The sequence below is a fragment of the Pezoporus flaviventris genome, unplaced genomic scaffold (genome assembly GCF_033815535.1).
Source record: "Pezoporus flaviventris isolate CSIRO_AGI_PZ_B2104156 unplaced genomic scaffold, CSIRO_AGI_Pfla_v1 ptg000082l, whole genome shotgun sequence".
NCBI classification, from domain to species: domain Eukaryota; kingdom Metazoa; phylum Chordata; class Aves; order Psittaciformes; family Psittacidae; genus Pezoporus; species Pezoporus flaviventris.
Window position 1 is genome coordinate 2,134,290 of NW_026892630.1, and position 18,072 is coordinate 2,152,361.

The 18,072-nt window shown below is 39.5% G+C and overlaps 1 protein-coding gene across 2 annotated transcripts; it reads left to right on the forward strand.

Annotated features, from left to right (window-relative positions):
• The first annotated feature begins 1,125 nt into the window (after positions 1-1,125).
• Positions 1,126-14,231, forward strand: CMC2 (C-X9-C motif containing 2). Of its 2 annotated transcripts, none has more exons than XM_061475065.1 (5): positions 1,126-1,238; positions 2,860-2,906; positions 5,769-5,906; positions 11,864-11,935; positions 13,981-14,231. In XM_061475065.1, exons 3-5 carry the CDS (start codon positions 5,826-5,828, stop codon positions 14,053-14,055), a joined length of 228 nt encoding a protein of 75 aa, XP_061331049.1. In that variant the 5' UTR covers positions 1,126-1,238; positions 2,860-2,906; positions 5,769-5,825; the 3' UTR covers positions 14,056-14,231. The 2 variants fall into 2 exon arrangements, with proteins under 2 accessions (XP_061331049.1, XP_061331050.1); XM_061475066.1 differs by lacking the exon at positions 1,126-1,238 and adding an exon at positions 2,674-2,749.
• Positions 14,232-18,072: the final 3,841 nt, after the last annotated feature.

Sequence of the window (18,072 nt, forward strand, 5' to 3'; positions counted from 1 at the left end):
GCTTCCTATAGTAACTTTTCCCCACGTCCTCAGACGTTTACCTCATTGATGCCTGGTGTGAGCTTCTGGAGGGGGATGGGGCGCTGGCACTCACCCGTTACTGCCCGTCCGGAATAGCTCAGGCAGCCCGCACAGACACGAAAGGACCGGCGTAACGGAGGGGAGCACCGCAGCACTCCCACCACCACCACGCACCGCGGCGGAGGCAGCGGCCGCACTTCAAGCAACCGGCCGCCGGGAGCCCGCCAACTGCCGGGCACCGCCCACTTTTCGAATCTCCCAATCGGACTGCGCATGGTGACGGAGCGGACCAATAACAAGGCAGCTCACCCCCCGCTCCGCCCCGCGCCGGCGCTGTGAGGGCTGTTCTCCCGTCTGCCCGGTGCTGTGAGCGGGTTTCCGGTTGGGTCTGTCGCTGTCAGCCGTGCTTCGGCCTGGCGCTGGGCGGACGGCGCGTCTGTGGCGGTGCCTGGGTGCGCTCGTCCGCTGAGGACTGGAGTAAGTGTGAGGGTGGCTGAGAGGGAGGCTTTGGCCGGACCCGATCGGGCAGTGTTGTTCTTTTCGAGGCCTAAAGGAAAAGAGGAATGAGTATGTGGGGAAGCTCCATCCCCACTCACCTCCCCGCCGTCCACCCACCCGGCTGTGGGGAACCGTGACGTGCCCTGCTTCAGCTTGGGGCCGGCTTCTGGGACCCTCTGCTCCCGTCCTCCTTTAGGGCTCGAGCAGGGCTTTCAAGAGGGCCGTTCTAAGTGGGAACATGAGGCTGTATTGCAGCCGTCATAAGCTTGCTTTTCCCCTCTGTGTGTGCATATCCCATCACAGTGAGAAACTACAGACTGAAGACAGTGAGGGCTCTTAAGCGGGCATCTCTGCTTCTGCCATAACTGTTGAGAACACTGTAGGTGCAGCAGCTCCTTTCACTTGATAGCAGAGCTGTGTTACGCTAGCAGTACACTGGCTTCTGCCAAGTGCCATGTGCCTTCCTCCAGGGTCTGCTCAAGGAAGGAGACACTGGCTTTTCCAGCTGGGGAGCATGATCCTTTTGATCTCTATGCAGATGGTTGTTGTATGAATACAACCTTAAATAACTGCCAGGAGGCAAAAATGGCTTACTGTACTTCCCTTGATCATTTATTTTAGCCAGAAATAGAACTTACTTGATATTCAAGTTGCCCTTCAGCTTGCTTTAGTCATTAGTATAACACCTTCTTGACTTGCTTTGCAAAGTATAAAATCAGGTATGATGTAGTTTTATGAGCTACAAGTAGCAGGTAAGCACTCATTCAGCTCCTGTAAGGGATGTTGAATTGTTAGCAGAAAGTGGTCGTGTACAAAATTCAAATTGATATGAATCGTGTTAAAGTTCTGGGTTTTGTTTTATTAATTATTATTTAGGTTCAGGGAAAGTAAATGCAATCTACTAATAGAAAACATTTTAAAGTGGGCATAATTTACCCCCTTTTGCATATCATTACTGTTTACAAGTCTTCATAACACACATACATTTATCTAAATTGTTTCCCATTGTTATATGTAATATTGAAAAACTACTGCAGAGTTTTGTAGACTGATACTCAAGGGGTTATGAAAAATTTTTAAAATATTTAGCTAAACTTGGTTTATTAAGGTGAATTTCTAAGTTTCTTGAAAGCGGTGGAAAGTTGAGGGTCTTTCTTGATGTGCCTAATCACAACCTTAAGGACAGCTGCATGCATTAATATCCTGGTCGGGGAGACATTATCCATGTTACTGAAAGCTAGATGCAGAGTCTTTACTTTAGAGTTCCCTAGTTTTTTGAAATTGCATTCCTCAGCTGTGACTTCTCATTTCACTGAAATGATCTGAGCATTCGAAGATGTTACCATCAAGAATATTTATAAACTGTATATGAAAGATAATTCTGCTGAAGTGATGTTACCTTTACATGACACCAACCAATTTAGGCGTGGAGCTGAATCCTTTTTTATGCCAAAACTTTGTATAATCTTACAGAAACCACTAATGATTTGAATAAACAAAGAGCTGTTTAGATCAAAAGTATTTTTCTCCAAAGCCAAACGGAACGATACTATGTAAATAAGAGCTTAAAACTTCAAATACCTCGTGTTACTCAGGTTGGACAGTGAAAGTAAATGTTACACATTGTTAGTAGAGTGGCTACTAATGTGGAGACCTAGACGTGGTCTCCTTTGGGTGATGATGCTGCCACCTCCTGCTATTACTTGAGTGGTTGAAGCAAATGTGTGTGTTCTGTAATGCTGTGCAAAGGAAGCTCTGATTTTGGGTGAGAAGCTTCGTTACTAGCAATGGGCATGCTCTGATGCAATTTTTTGATCTTCAGGGTTAGTAAACAAAGATTTTCATTTTGGTTTAAGAAGTCATTTTTTTCCTAAGCAATATGTGAATTCATCTGATGGGTTTGTTTTTGGTTTTGTTTTTTTTTGTTTTGTTTCTTTTTTTTTACCATGGACATTTGAAACTTAGGGAAAAAAAAAACCAAACCAACAACCCAGAGTTTTATGGGCAGCTTTTAAAATGGGAAATTTAGCAAAACTTTGTTAAAAAAATAGTTTGTTGTTTTTTTTTTTTAAAGTCTCCTATAATGCCATATGGAAAAAGCATCTTAGAAAAGCAGTTATCTATATTTAAACCTTTCTTTCATTGTTGTCCCCCAGACATGGAAATACTAAGCATGAGGTTGATCAGTGAGACTAAAGCAACCTAATGGAGTTCTTTATCCAGAATTTCTGTTAGCAGTTTTATCAGAGTAATACATATTGCTTATTCCCAGTGTTTTTGTTTTTTTTTTGGGGGGGAGGGGTGTCACATCTCTTTCCCCCCAAGCTTTTTCATACTTAGGGTCTTTATGAGCTACCAAAATTCCATCCATGTGGACTTAAATTCTGGTAAGATGGCAACTGCTGTCTTCATTTTAGACTAGAACACTGTTGAAAAGAAATTAAGGAAACAATAGCTTATGCCATCTTTTTTTCATACATGTTTTTGTTACTCCTGAAACTCATTCATCTGTCAGAGTCAGTCCCCTCCAGCAAAAATATTTTAGCCTTTTCTGATCATTCATTGATCACTATCTAATATGAAACTCCTAAACGTAAATATAATACTGAGCACTGATAACACTGTTCAGTCATGAACTTCAAAGTACTTAAGAGGCTTCAGTTAAACCTTCCATGACCACTGTAAGATCTTTTGTTACTTTACTCCTTTGGTGCCTACATGAACTGAGTGCCATATCTGGTGGCTGAAAGAGTTTAATATTGAATGCTATCTGAAACTTAATTTCAGGAGTACTGATCTAAGAACTAGTGTGACAGCAGCTCTGATTTGTAGCATCTGTCCTGCAAGATGTGCCATTGGAAAAACTAATTTGAATTGTTAGAAGGCTCTTAATTGATGAAATGCACTGTCACCTATTTGTGGCATTGATAGCTTTCATGCACTCTATGTGAGAGTAATTCTGTAAATAATGGCAGTGATTACTAATCTTAGTTTAGAAATAGTAAATCTTTCATTGAAATGCTCCCTCTGACTTTCTGGCCTCTGCTGATGTGCATGCTACCTATTTCACTATGGCACTGGTCTTGTTTTCTCCTTCCGAGATAGCCAGCTCAGATGACAGTGTTAAAAGAGCAGTTGGAGGCTTAATGATGGAGAGATTTAATAATCATCCGGGTTCATACACGTTAAAGTAATGCACAGTCCCTGAGCAGGTCACCCTCTCAAGGAAATGCTAACACTACTGCTATCAAAAAAATCCACTGATAAATTTAAAACACATTGACTTTGTATGGCATGCAATCAAAAGCTGGTGGCAATAACACAATAGGGTTCTTAATCACTTTCCTGTTACTATCGTGCTCCTGCTGTCATACTTCTAGAGGTTCATTTGCTAATTTGTTGGACAGAATGCTTAAGCAACTTGTACTGTTTCCAACTTCATCTGTACTAAGAGTATATGTAGTGTAATATTAGACTCCCAGATAGTAAGGGGGAGGATTGAAAGAATTTACGACATGTTTTTGCAACACCATGTGGAACATATTCTCATGGGTGTCAAGAGGCTTTTAAATCTGTTTGGGTTTTTAAAATTTAGTTTGCATGTGGGAATGTAACTCTTGTTAAGCTGAACACGATAGGAAACACTGGGTAAATTAGGGAACATACCTCCTCAAGCCAAATAGGCTACTTAAATACTCTAAGTATTTAAGTTAATTTATATTAATTAATTAATTAATATTAAGGAATAACAGTGTAGAGCAGAGCTGCCAGCACTGCAGCTCAGTATTGGGATTCTGCAACTGTAAAATCTGACCACTAGCTACATCTAGCTGGAATGTTAAACCAGTGGTGGCTGCTTAGTGTAATTTGTAGTGGTGTTTGCCTGATGTACTGTAGCTAGAAAGGTGATCTCCGGGGAGGGGGTGTGGAAGATAGTAAAAAATTGTTAAGTAAGCAAAAGGCATCTTTTTAATTCAGTGGCCATATGGATAATACAAGTAGAATTTTGTCAGGATGAGTCCATTTGTTCTGGTATGAACTGGCATTTTCTTCTTCCCTCTCTGGTGATCTTCCACAACAAAAGTGTCATTTCAGCCACTTTTATACAATGCTTTCATCCGTTTCAACAGAAGATCTTCGAAATTAAAATTACTTGGGTTTTCGTTTTGTTCACATGCGAGGTAACATAAAAATGTACTTCTAGAATGAAGTTTGCTCAAACCCACGGAACCCTGCAGAGGACTGCAGAAAAGGGTTGTGGTTGACATGAATTTAGAACACGGTTTAGCAGTGCACCCTTGTGGCAACAAAGGCTAACGGCACACTGGGCTGTGTTAGAAGTGTAGCCGGCAGGGAGTTACTATTATTCCTTCTCCTTGGTAGTCTTGAAGATACATCTGAAATGCTTTGTTCACATTTTGGTCCCACAGTCTGACAGAGGTGGTAAAAAGCCGAGTCCAGCAAAGAGGAAACGAAGAGGCTCAGGAGGGTGGAAGAGCTGGCCTATGCAGCAAGGTTATGGGAGGTAGGCTTCTTTAGTGTTCAAATGAGAAGACTCAGGGCAAACCTAAATGCTGTCTTCCACAGCCTGAAGGTGTAGGGAGTTCATGCAGAAGGCAGATCCAGATGTTTTCCAGAGGAACATGGTGAAAGGGCAAGAGGGAACAGTGTGAAGTTGCAAGAAGGGACATTCCAGATGGGCATAACTTTAACAAATCATTACTGTTTTGACTGAGTGATTAAGTGCTGTTTTTAAAAGCATCTTCAAAGCTTTGTGTCAGGATTTTCAAAAAGTTCATAGATAATTAAAAAGATGCCAGTTCTTAGAGTGCTGCAATGACATGCTATTGTGCTTCCTGTCCTGATCCACCCTTGCAGAAGGGAGAAAGAAAATTACCTAAGTTTAGCTTTTTTTCTTTTTTAAACTATAAAGAAGACAACTCAGGAAAGTGAAAAGGAAGCTCAAGAAAGATTAATGATACTAGGCAGTCCCTTAAAAATTAAAATCCCAAATGCATGCTTATGTTCATAATAGCAAGGAATGTGATCTTCCAGTTAACTGCTAACATTTGGGCTGTGTAGAAGAGCAGGCATGTGCTGGTTTTAATTACTTTAAACTGTGTAGTAGAAATCATACGTATTAAGCTGCGTCTTGATCTAAAATATATTTTGTTAAAATAGTTGTGTGACAATACCCTAAGCAGTTAACTCAGACTTTCTGGTTATACTTCATATTTTAATGTTGGCAGGTGGAAGTTTTCCTCAGACTCTTGTCTTTGTGCTACTAAAATTATCCCTCACTAAAGATGCATCCAGACCTGTCTCCTCATCTGCACACTGAGGAATGTAACCTAGTTATCAGTCTGCTCAAGAAGTGTCATAAGGAGGTAAGGAGTTTTAAGCAGAGCGAAGAGTGGGTGGGTTGGGGAAATGAGTGTCAGATAAATTAGTGAGAATATTATATGATCATAGACAGAAAAACCTCCTCTAGGCAGAACAGCCATGAAGTATAGCTAGTATGTTTTCACTGACAACTGTGTGTAAAATTTTGGTAGTGATTTCTGTGGGAAATAAAACATGCCTTAAAATTCCCTGTGCTACAGCTTGACAAGTCTATCTTAAGAAATGAAATCACTTCTGCACCTTTCAGTTCTCTGTGCCTCTCAAAAACCAATAATACACCAACTTGAAATGGCCTCATTTTGTATGCTCCAATATTTCCGTATTTCAGCTGTCCACTGGGCAGATGCTTCAATCTGTTTATAAGCAGATACATTAATGGGGATCTGGACATGCAGCAATGCCTTATATTCAGTGCTTGGAGAGCTAAATGAGAATTACTGTTTGACTTACATCTTCGTAATAAGCACCTACCCAAGGATGTAAAATGCCAAATTGTCTTCAGGCTTCTCAAGGCTCCTTATTGCTTCAAGAAGACAAAGATGGAATCTTCATTTCACTTATTTAAAAGCCTTTTTTCTAATTTGCTCTGTAGTAAACCTCTAGATGTAGCAAAGCCGGCTGTATTAAGTGTATGAGTTAACTTTTCCTCTGAGTTCTAAAATTTCAATTTGCCTGAAAATGGTTTAGGTAATTTGAGAGACTGCACAGACTATCTTTTTTCCTCTTTTTGTTTTTTTTTTGCATTAACTACTGTAGATTAAAAGGATTGCCAACTAAAATGACTATCAGTTACAAGGAAACTAAAACCTCTATAGGGAATATAAAATTAAAATATTGTCATTAATTTTTCATAATTGTGAAACAAACCCAATCAGGAAAGAAAATACACTCAGATTTGTCTTGCTTTTTGGTACATACATAGCTGGCCTTGCTATGTTTTGACTAGAAAATCTAGAAATATTCATATACTACTTGAAAGTAATGATGACTGTTGTTTGTTTGTTTTTTAACAAGGAATGCTAATATGCAAGTATAGGTGTTTTATATAATGTAGCTTATTAGTCTGCCTTGAGTTTGACAGGGCACTAGAACTAAATGGTGTATCTGAATTCCTTGGCAGCAAGTGATTCAAAGGCATCTACTGCTAATTTAACTTCTGAAGTCAAATTGCTGGACTAGGACCAGCAATAACAGAGTCATACACAGGACTGTATTCTTTTGGTCTTGTTTGAGGTTAATCTTTACATGAAGAGGAATTACATTTGTCAGTCTTATGCTCAACTATAAGAGGGTCTTTGTGCTAGCAGTCTCAGAACAGAAAGAGTGAAAATGGCTTCTTTCACACTCACTAGAAAGGAAGCGATACCTTTTTGTTTAAAATTCAAGGGGAATGTACTGAAATATTCTTTTAAAATTGAAGTCACTGAAATCTGAAGTCAGTGAACATAATTAGTTCAGTGACTGCAACATATTCTGTTATAATGCCAGCATGTCCTAAAAAGTTTCATCTGCAATTTAAATTAATATTCCTGAGAGACAAAAAGCTTTATTTTTTTAATTGGGTGTCCTGTGTGTGCATTTTCATAACAGTCAGTTTGATTTGTTTCTAATCTAGAACCTGCCCATTATATCAAGTTTTGCATCTACTGAGGACAGGTTGATGGGATTCCTATTTGATGTCCTTATTTTGATTTCTTTGTTTGGTTTAATAATTCTCTCTTGTATGAAGTGCATGCTTTAAAGAGACTTATTTGTATAGGTGGATAGTTAAAGAAATACTTATTGTCTTGCAATCATATCACTGTATTGGCATAATAATTATTTTTGAGAAATTTATTCTTTTTTCCTTGTAATCTCAGCCAAAAAGTTGACAGTTTAGGAATATGGCTAAATAAGCACAGAATCATAGAATGGTTTGGGTTGGAAAGGACCTTATTATCATCTAGTTCCACCCACCCTGCCATAGGCAGGAATACCTTACACTAGACCAGGTTACTCCAAGCCCCATCCAACCAGGCCTTGAACACTGCCAGGGATGGAGCATTCACAACTTACTTGGGCAACCTGTACCAGTGCCTCACCACCCTCACAGTAAAGAACTTCTTCCTTGTAGCTCACCTCAACACCCTCAAGTCCTTCTTTGCAGGGCTGCTCTGAATCTCTTCTCCGCTCAACCTGTAGCTGTGCCTGGGCTTGCTTCGACCCAGGGTCAGGACCTTGCACTTGGCATGGTTAAACTTCATGAGGTTGGCATCAGCCCACCTCACAAGCGTGTCAAGGTCCCTCTGGATGGCATTCCTTCCCTCCAGGGTATCAACCGAACCACACAGCTTGGTGTCATCGGCAAACTTGCTGAGGGCGCACTCAATCCCATGTCCATGTCAGCGACAAAGATGTTGAACAAGACCGGTCCCAACGCCGATCCCTGAGGGACTCCACTCGTTACTGGTCTCCAGCTGGACATTGAGCCATTGACCACAACTCTTTGTGTGCGGCCATCCAGCCAGTTCTTTATCCACCGAGTGGTCCATCCATCAAATTGATGTCTCTCCAATTTAGAGACAAGGATGTCATGCGGGACAGTGTCGAACGCTTTGCACAAGTCCAGGTAGATGATGTCAACTGCTCTACCCCATCTATCAGTTCTGTAGCCCCACTGGGGCTCCATTCTGAAGGCCACCAAATTGATCTGGCAGGATTTCCCCTTAGTGAAGCCATGCTGGCTGTCACAAACCACCTCGTTGTTTTTCATGTGCATTAGCTTGCTTTTCAAGAGAATGCTCCAAGATTTTGCCAGGCACAGAGGTGATACTGGCTGGTCTGTAGTTCCCTGGTCTGTAGTCCACCGAGTAGTCCACCTATCAAATTGATGTCTCTCCAATTTAGAGGCAAGGATGTTGTGTGGGACAGTGTTGAATGCTATGCACAAGTCCAGGTAGATGATATCAGCTGCTCTGCCCCTGTCCATCAGTTCTGTAGCCCCATCATAGAAGGTCACCAGATTGGTCAGGCAGGATTTAATGGGTTCAAACTTCAACAGGGGAAGTTTAGATTGGATATAAGGAGGAAGTTCTTTACTTCTAAGGGTGGTGAGGCACTGGAATGGGTTGCCCAGGGAGGTTGTGAATGCTCCATCCCTGGCAGTGTTCAAGGCCAGGTTGGAAGAAGCCTTGGGTGGCATGGTTTGGTGTGAGGTGTCCCTGCCCATGGCAGGGGGGTTGGAACTTGATGATCTTAAGGTCCTTTCCAACCGTAACTATTCTATGATTTCCCCTTAGTGAAGCCATGCTGGCTGTCACCAAGCATCTTGTTTTTCATGTGCCTTAGCATGCCTTCCAGGAGAATCTGCTCCAAGATTTTGCCATGCACAGAGGTGAGACTGACTGGTCTGTAGTTCCCTAGGTCATCCATTTTCCCCTTCTTGAAAATGGGGGTTATATTTCCCTTTTTCCAGTCATTGGGATCTTACTCATAACTGACTTCCTATTTATATATCCCATCTGTAGGTATGTCAGGTGGACAGAGCAAACCTTCCCCCAGGGTGGAAAGGAGAGTAATCTGGCAGCGATACTGGAAAGGGCAGTGAAAGCTCTCAATGAACAGAAGCGATACTACAGAGATCCCCATTATCATAATCTTTGGCTCAAGTTTGTGAGTGAAGTTGGAAACTTCACCTGACCGCCATGATTTTTCACATATGATGGCCAGTGGCTTAGCAACTTCATTCGCCAGCTCCTTCAGGACCCACGGATGGATTTCATCAGGTCCCATGGACTTGTGCACATTCAGGTTCCTAAGATGGTCTTGAACCTGATTCTCTCCTACAGTGGGTCTAAGGTCTTCATTTTCGTAGTGTCTGCATCTGCCTTCCAGGACTTGGGTGGTGTGGTCAGAGCATTTGCCAGTGAAGACTGAGGCAAAGAAGTCATTGAGAACCTCAGGCTTCTCCAAATCTAGGATAGGCAGTTCTCCGTTTTCCTTGTGGAGAGAACCCACGTTATTCCTAGTCTGTCTTTTGTTTGCTACATACCTATAGAAGCCTTTCCTGTTATCTGTGACATCCCTGGCCAGACTCAGTTCTAACTGAGCCTTAGCTTTTCTGACCTGGTCCCTAGCTTCCCAGACAATGTCCCTATATTCTTCCCAGGCTGCCTGTCCTCCCTTCCACCTTCTATAAGCTTTTTTCCTTCTGAGTTTTCTTAGCAGTTCCTTATCTATCCATGGAGGCCTCCTGCTGCATTCCCTTCTAATCAGGATGCAACACTCCTGAGCTTGGAGCAGGTGATCCTTGAACATCAACCAACAGTCTTAGGCCCCCTTGTCTCTAGGGCTTTATCTCATGGAACTTTATCCAGCAGGTTCTCTGCTCTCTTGAAGTCCAGGGCAGTGAACTTGCTGCATGCCCTTCTCACAGTCCTGATGATCTCAAACTCCAAAACACAGATTCCAAAACATATATTCCAGAACATATATTCCACTCACTGTATGCACTAATAAGAGAGGAGTTAATTTGAAATACAGACATTCACCTTGAAATGTAACGTGCAGGTAGGGGAACAGAATACAAAATGAAATCTATATTAGATAAAATGAAAATGCTGTAAAAGCAAGATCAGCTTGCAGTAAAGCAACCATTTATCACACGCAACTGCTTCAGAGTGTCATCTGATGCCATTTATACAGCAGAGAGGTATAAACAAGCTAATTATAGCACTGCTACAGTTAAGTGTTTGTCATAATCTTTATTAACCAGATCCTACTTTCAATCGTGTTCTATTTGATGAAATCTTGTCCACTGTTAGAATTCTTAACAGTGTTCCTGTATTGCTTGTGTAAATCCATCTAGATGTGCATATGTTTCCCTCCTAAATACAGAAGCAACTTCATTCTCATCTGTTTTGTTCTTCATGGCCTTTCCTCCCACTCCCCCAGATTCATTAGCTCTTTAAAAGATTGGCTGATTCTCTATTGATTGTGTAGCTGCAAATACCTACTAAAACCTCCACTCCGTCAGGTCATCTGAATTGCTTGGATGAATGGCTCTGCTACCAGATTCTGCTATGACACACTGTGGCATGGTAGCAAGCATCACTCTGAGAAAGTATTCCTTTTGGAAGACTGCATTCTGAGGGTGATTTGATGGCTGGTAATACAAAATTGCTCCAGGAAATCCTGGCGAAGAGGACAGATTTTTATGGTGGATATCAAGTTAGGGTGGAATATCTTCATGAGGATATGCCTGCAGTTTTTCAGAAACTAAGTAACACTTAAGTATGCATAAGGCCTACAGTTGAACTGTGTCAGAAAGATGGTAAATGCATCTTATTTATTAACCTTAAGATTTGGAGAAATTTAATCCCCCATTTTTAATACTAGTTTTAACATTTCAGTCATTTAAGCCTAGTACCTGCATCTTCTGGACCAACACTACATTCTCTGTGTGGTTGGGATGATGGAGCATCAAGTCCCTTGCTTCTTTAGGTCATGAAGAAATAATGAAAACTAAAGCACAGAGGACACTGCCTCCAGGATGCCTGTAGATACAGATGTTTCTGTATCACAGACTGGAGTTCAGAATATTTCTTTTTTATATTACTCAAGTTAGTGTGAGCAAAAGTTCTAAGACTGATTCCTAGATCAATAAAATGTATGTTCAACATTTAGGCTTCCTAGCTTCAGCTTAGGTATCCTGTTTTAGTCTGATTGTACAGCATGGTACCTTCAACTTTCAGCAGTGTGGGGGTGACTCACATGAGGTTCAGGAGTACCTCCAACTTCTAGTTACTGAAGTGACAAAGCATCACTTTTTACAAAAGGAGAAAATGTGATTTCTAAGAAATTTAGAGCTTCAGAGCTCTAAACTCTTCATTTACATTTCATCTCTTCATTTACATTGAATTGTAAATGTTTGGGTCTTTTTTTTCTCTCCCTAACTTACCAGCACAACATTTTGAAATTTTTTGGCCACTGCAATGATATCGACCGTGAGATGCGGAAGTGCTTAAAGAAAGAGGTAAGAAACACATCTACCAGTTAAATGCTTAATAAAAAAAGAAAATCCATGGTGTAGACGTAGAGTTGATTTTTACTAAGTAGTACAATCAATAAATGTAAGCGCATACTGGAGTGGGCATCAGAGACTAAATTTAAACTGTCTCTGATAAATTTGTCAGGTAAAATCTGGCTTTAACAAATGGCATGGTCTGGTTTTGCATATGCAAAAATAGGCAAACACGCATTTTAACTGGCACTTTAAAGGCTGCTTCTGAATTTTATTTTTTTAGTAGTAGGATTTGCACAGAACAGAATATAAAGCAATAATGGTCCCTTCTGCATAAATAACACTTGTTACTGAAGTCAGTTATACTGACTGAAACTACCTGATGAGTTGCTGAGTTGGGCTCTAAATGAAAATATTGCTGCTTAATACCTACTTATTGCTGTACTATGTCTACAGATACAAAGGAATGGAAGACTTTATGAGTTTAAGCAGATTCACTGGCTAATGGGCACATTTTCAGAAGATTATCAACTGGTTTTTGTATTCATGGTTGTCCTGCCTACGAGACAAAACACATAAATTAACTTTTCACACACCTTTTAACTTCAAATTGTAACTTCAGCTGATTTTGACATAAATTTCACAATTGTATCTAAAAAGGGAAACTTCAAGTGCATGATAGCCAGAACAGTTTGGGACCCTCTTTTCCCTCTGTCAGTCTACAGGACTTATTTGGCACAAGCAGATGAAATTACCTTTTTATTTCCCCTGTAGCACAGATCTGGAAAATAAGTTTCTTCCCATGTAATCTTATTTTTCATTGTTCCATTGAAGCCTTCACATTAAAAGTAGTTCTTGATGTCGCCTATATTTGTCTATCTTCTTAAAATATAAATTGATTTGCCATTAGTAGGAAGTGCCTGAAAGGCTGTTTATAAGTTTAGAATAGGTACAGCTGTAGCTTTTAAATATGCATTGTTCTCATTCTATGTAAAAAACATGGATGGGTTATTAAAAAATTAAATATTGGCATGGGAAAAAGTTAAGCATTGTTTTAATGTTAAGTAATGTTTCAAGCCATTATTTCAGTTAAAAACCAATCAATATAATGGGTGAAAAATTGCAAATCATTTCCAGAGTTAATCTCCTTAGTAGTTTATTACATTATATAGAGTGTACTGAGTGTATTTGTGGGTTACTTGGGCTTTATTCTTGATACCAGTTATTAAAAAGTTGAACAAATGCGTACTTAAGGTCAAGAATTACTTGCTTCTCATGAAATGTATCTATCAGATCATGTATTGATTTTTAATTCTTCATTTCTTTTAGCCATGGAAAAGTCTCCTTTTTGGATGTAGTGAAAGAAAGTTGGGCTTTCAGTCTTCAGGCTTTTGTTAGTGCAGGGGCATACTTGAAATAATGGTTGTCTCAAATATGTATCTAAACTGCAAAGGCTCTGATTCCATTTTACACTGGAGTCCTGTCTCTGTTGTGTTTCTTTTTCAAACCATAAAATGAGCCCCTGAAATGTCCTACCCTCATTCAACCCAAATATGTCTTTCTTCCTTTCATCTTGGTATAATACTTTATCTGTGCATATAACTAATGACCAGGATCAAAACCAAACCAAGTCTGTGAAGACAGATTCATGTTTCAGAAGGCAGACGAGCTAATCCGTATCTTTTAAAAGTGAAAGAGGCTGACCAGTGTTCTGGAATAGCAGCAATATAACTTTTTTTCCTAGTTCATGTGTGAAATGTAGCTGTCATACATAAAATGGCTGTATAAGTTCCTCCATAAGATTAAGTGAATCTTCTTTATTGGAGCGTTCTAATACTCTTTAGTTTAATAATCTTAGAGACATGTTTTTTAATCAAATAAATGTTGATTTCAAAATGAAAATGAACCAATATATAGATATCAATAAGAACTGCATTTCTAGTCCATCAGTCAAAGATATTGTTTCTGTTCTTGAGTAATAAACTCTACACTTTTAAATTGGACTTGTCTGCTTAATGATAACAGCTGATCTATTAACTTCCTTGTCTGTCTTCCAGTATGAAGAGAACAGGGCTAGGAACCAGGCGAAGCGACGGAGTATAATTAATGCTCGGAAAAACCTGGAGAAGTGAGTGGTTCTGTAGCTGGACAGCTGCACCTCAACAGGGATGCTCAGTTGGAAGTTGACAGAATACTTCCTTCCCATCACCAATGCTCAGCCTGCAGTCTGTGAAAAAATAAGCACACCTGATACGCAGTCATTCCCAGCAAGGCAAACAATGTGGAAAAAATAAATATAACAAAAGATTTCTTGCAGCTTAATTTTTGATCTCGAGAGGAAAATGTGCCAAGTCTTTGTTGTGGCACAGTTTTGTTACAATCGTTAAGTAAGGAGCAATTGGTGTGTGTGGAGTATTTATGTATTCAGTGCTGCTATATTCCCTACATTGTGCTGAGTTGCATTTATTTCTTTGTGTTTAGCAGTTTCTTTTCCATATCTTATTTTTTGGTTTTTTTTTTTTCCCTTGCAAAACACTGGATTACTTTTTTCATCATTCTTTTTAGTGTTGTGATAACACTTCTTAAATGAATTAGTAAAAAGACATTTTAAACAGATGTGGCTTGAAATTGCAAATTGCCTATCAAGTAATAATTGGAGTTTTAGTATTTTTATTTGAGTTCAAATGATGAAACTACTGTCTTCCACTGAGAAGACTAAAAATCCTTCCTGCCAACCATATGTACCTTGTACGCTGTTGTAAGACAATTTGTTCATCATACCCAAAGCCAGCAACTTTAGAAATTCAAAATGGAACATTTCCAGGGATTTACAAAGCTTTGCCTTGATTTTTGTTAAGTACAAGCAATGTGTGCTGAGTGATTTTTGAAGAGGAGTGCTGCCAAAAATATAAACTGAATAGTTCTTCCACATACTCTGGTACAAAGGTGAATTCCTTTGCCATTGAAGGAAAACTCACACTGAAGTGAAAGGAAGTGTATCTTGCCTTTTAGCTGGACAAGTCAACAAGTACTGTGTTAACCAAGGTGCCTCATTAGCTTACAAGAGCTGTTTATTTCCCATCAAACTACAGAAAGTCCTCAACAAGTCTCTGAATTCTGAAGATTTGGTATTAAAACATATGCTGGGTTGTGCAGCAATGGAGCCACTTCTCTGGGTTCACCTTATTTTTAAATTACTTTTCTGTTCCACCTAGCAGCAAAAGAGTGTTTAAAAGAAAAAAAAAAACAACAAATTTTATAGAGCCAAATATACCTAGTGCCTTGAAACCTCTTGGAAAAAAAAGGTGCCTATTGTACAATGAATTCTATGGTTTGTTGCAAGAAGCATTGTTGACACTGTCTTGAAATTAGTACTTGCACCTCTTTTTGGAAGAAAGATGTATTTTGTGGCCTATTTTGAGAGATTAATTAGAATAATTTTACTTATTTTTTCAATACCTGGATGAAAACAGTTAAATTGGTAAAACTTAACCACAAATATTAGTGAAAGCTCTTTAAGAAAAACTGAAGCAGTTGTTTTTGCATCTTTTCATGTGCTGCTTTCTTAGAACAAGTAAATAATGCATTATTTGAATTAAATACTTTAGTGTCTGGAAGTGGAGCAGTCTTTGTATTGGTAGTCTTCAAAATACTTTTGAAGTGTATTTTATAGTGAAGTTCCCTAGCTGGGAACTCTATATCCTCAATCCTTCTTCCATTTGGATGACAAAATCTGTTTCAGGCAAGCTGTTAAATAGGATTTAGTTGTGCTTGTAATCTTTAAGTAAATAAATAAATGGAGAATTGTCCTAGAGGTTGGGTTGAAAAGCTGATACCTGAGTGCAGAAGCACTGAAGATTTTCTTTCTTTCATCAGCTTCTGTGAGTCCAGGTCTTTCACTAGAATAGCAACAAAATAAGTATTCAAGAGCCACTTAACACAGCTCATTAGTCAGAATCATGTTTTCAGAGTTCAATGCACTTAATGAATGAAAGCGCAAATGGCACGTAGAATTTCTATTGCTACTTTGCACTATGTTTAGCAATAAACCTATTTTACAGATGAACTCTGTTTACCTAGTGAAAGTATTACCATGTTCATCCTCCTGCTTCTTTGCTAATTGCCTAGTAGTAGTGTAGTATGAGATTGCTCATTGATTCCTGGGCTTTTGTTCCTTTTCTTTTTGAGAGGGGGAGTTATGTTGCTAATTTGATCTTGAAGCTGAGACACAGTAGTGTAATAATGGTTACAATTTACTTGACAGAGAACAAAGATAAGGGTGAAATGCTAAATGCAGTTTATGTTGTCCTAAAGCTGAGTGATGAGTAGGGGATGTGTTGGATGAAGTAAACCTTCTCTGTAATGACTTTGAAGCCACTTTATTGTAATGTCATTTGAGTATAGAAGCATTTTACCCATTGTGCCTTCTGAAAGAGCAAGTTTGAGAGAGAAGAAAAAAAAGAAATTCAGTGGCATTTTGTGTCGTGTCGTGTACGAGGAGCCTCTGGGCACTTCACATGGGAAAGTGGAGATGGGGGAAATACAAATAGAGTGGGCAAATGGCAGCTGAAAACAGACCTGGCCACAGCAGTGAGGTTTTTCCATGTTCAAATGCTGCAAAAGTATAGAATAATACATGGACAAGAGGAATACAGAGCAAGGGAGTGATAACTACCCAGCAAAATCTCTCCAGCTCTACCAGAAACACTTGGTAACACTACTGGTGTATATTTTCTCTTGCTAGAAAATGAAATGCTGGCATCTTGTTTTCCTTTTTTTTAGAAGCAAAGTTATTCTGCTAAATAGCAGCAGCATAATGTAAGTACAGCAGGGCTAGTTCTTGCTCTGGTGTTTAGGTCTGCCTGCAAAGATCACTGTCCTGGTGCTCAATTCTGCTAGGAATAGCTTGAAACATTAGTTGTCTGTCAGGGGAAATTAATGTGAGAGATACTTCAGTGAGTGCTCAGTGGCTTGCCATGAATTAACCGAGGACACCCATCACTGGCAGCGAGCGCCCTAGCGCAGCGCAGCTGTACTTTACCATCACAATACAGAGCGTAGGCAGCACCTACTGCATGTGTGACATCCCACGCTGACAGGGAGACAAGAACTCAGCACATTACCATCTTTAAATAATTATCCATCTTTATCCTTCAGCTGTGATTTCTTGACATTAATAAATTGATAAAAAGCTGTAACACTGGCTTTCATGTATTATTTCCTTATACCATTTCACATCTCATCTCATGTATGGCTTGTATCTCTTTTGCTTTGTTTTGGGCTTTTTGGTATCAAGTGGCTAAAACATGCCATACTTGCACGGTTCTTTGTGTAGCAGGATTTGAATCCAGTTTGACTCTTTAAGCTGCAGCACTTAATATATCATGAATATACTGTTTGTCTTCCCCTGTTTCACTAGTTGGTATCACCCTCAAGGAATTATAGCAGAGGGAGTTGGGGTAATTGCTCACAAACAGAGGGATGAGCTGATGGTGAATTTCATAGGCGTGCATAACCTCCTGAGTATCAGGGTGTACTCAGAAAACTGGAAGAAATGTAGTCTGGGTACACCACAGGAATGATTCATGTGAATACCTATTACTAAAATACGCAGTGGGAGAGTTAGTTGTGCCTAGTGTAATTGTGAATTATTGTAATGAATATTTCCAATGCGTTGTTCACTTTGCTAGAGGTCTGCATCTCATGAATACAGTGTCTTCAACAGTCAGGAATCTCTTGGTGTTGGTTGCATGACATCTAATAGAAAATTTTTGCATAAATGAAAACCCATTTCTGTGGAATACCTAAAATAATACAAACAACAGGAAAACTGTGATATCTAAATCTGACAGCTTAATTAAAAATTAATTATTAACACTTGCTCTTAAGCAAAGGGGATTCTCTTCCTGGACAACATAATGGATTTTACTAAATCCATTAAAGCCATTTGGGCTTTCATTCATTAATGTACACTAAAGTTACTAATTTGATTTTATTAGCATTGACTAAAATAGAGTATCATAGCAAATCTTAGTGGTCCCTTTAGATTCTCTTTATTTTACAGAGCCTTTCACTTGTAATTTGCTAATTCTAATTCTGCCTGGCATTGCAGGAGGAACCTGATGAAGTTAATAGCCTGTCCTCTTTCT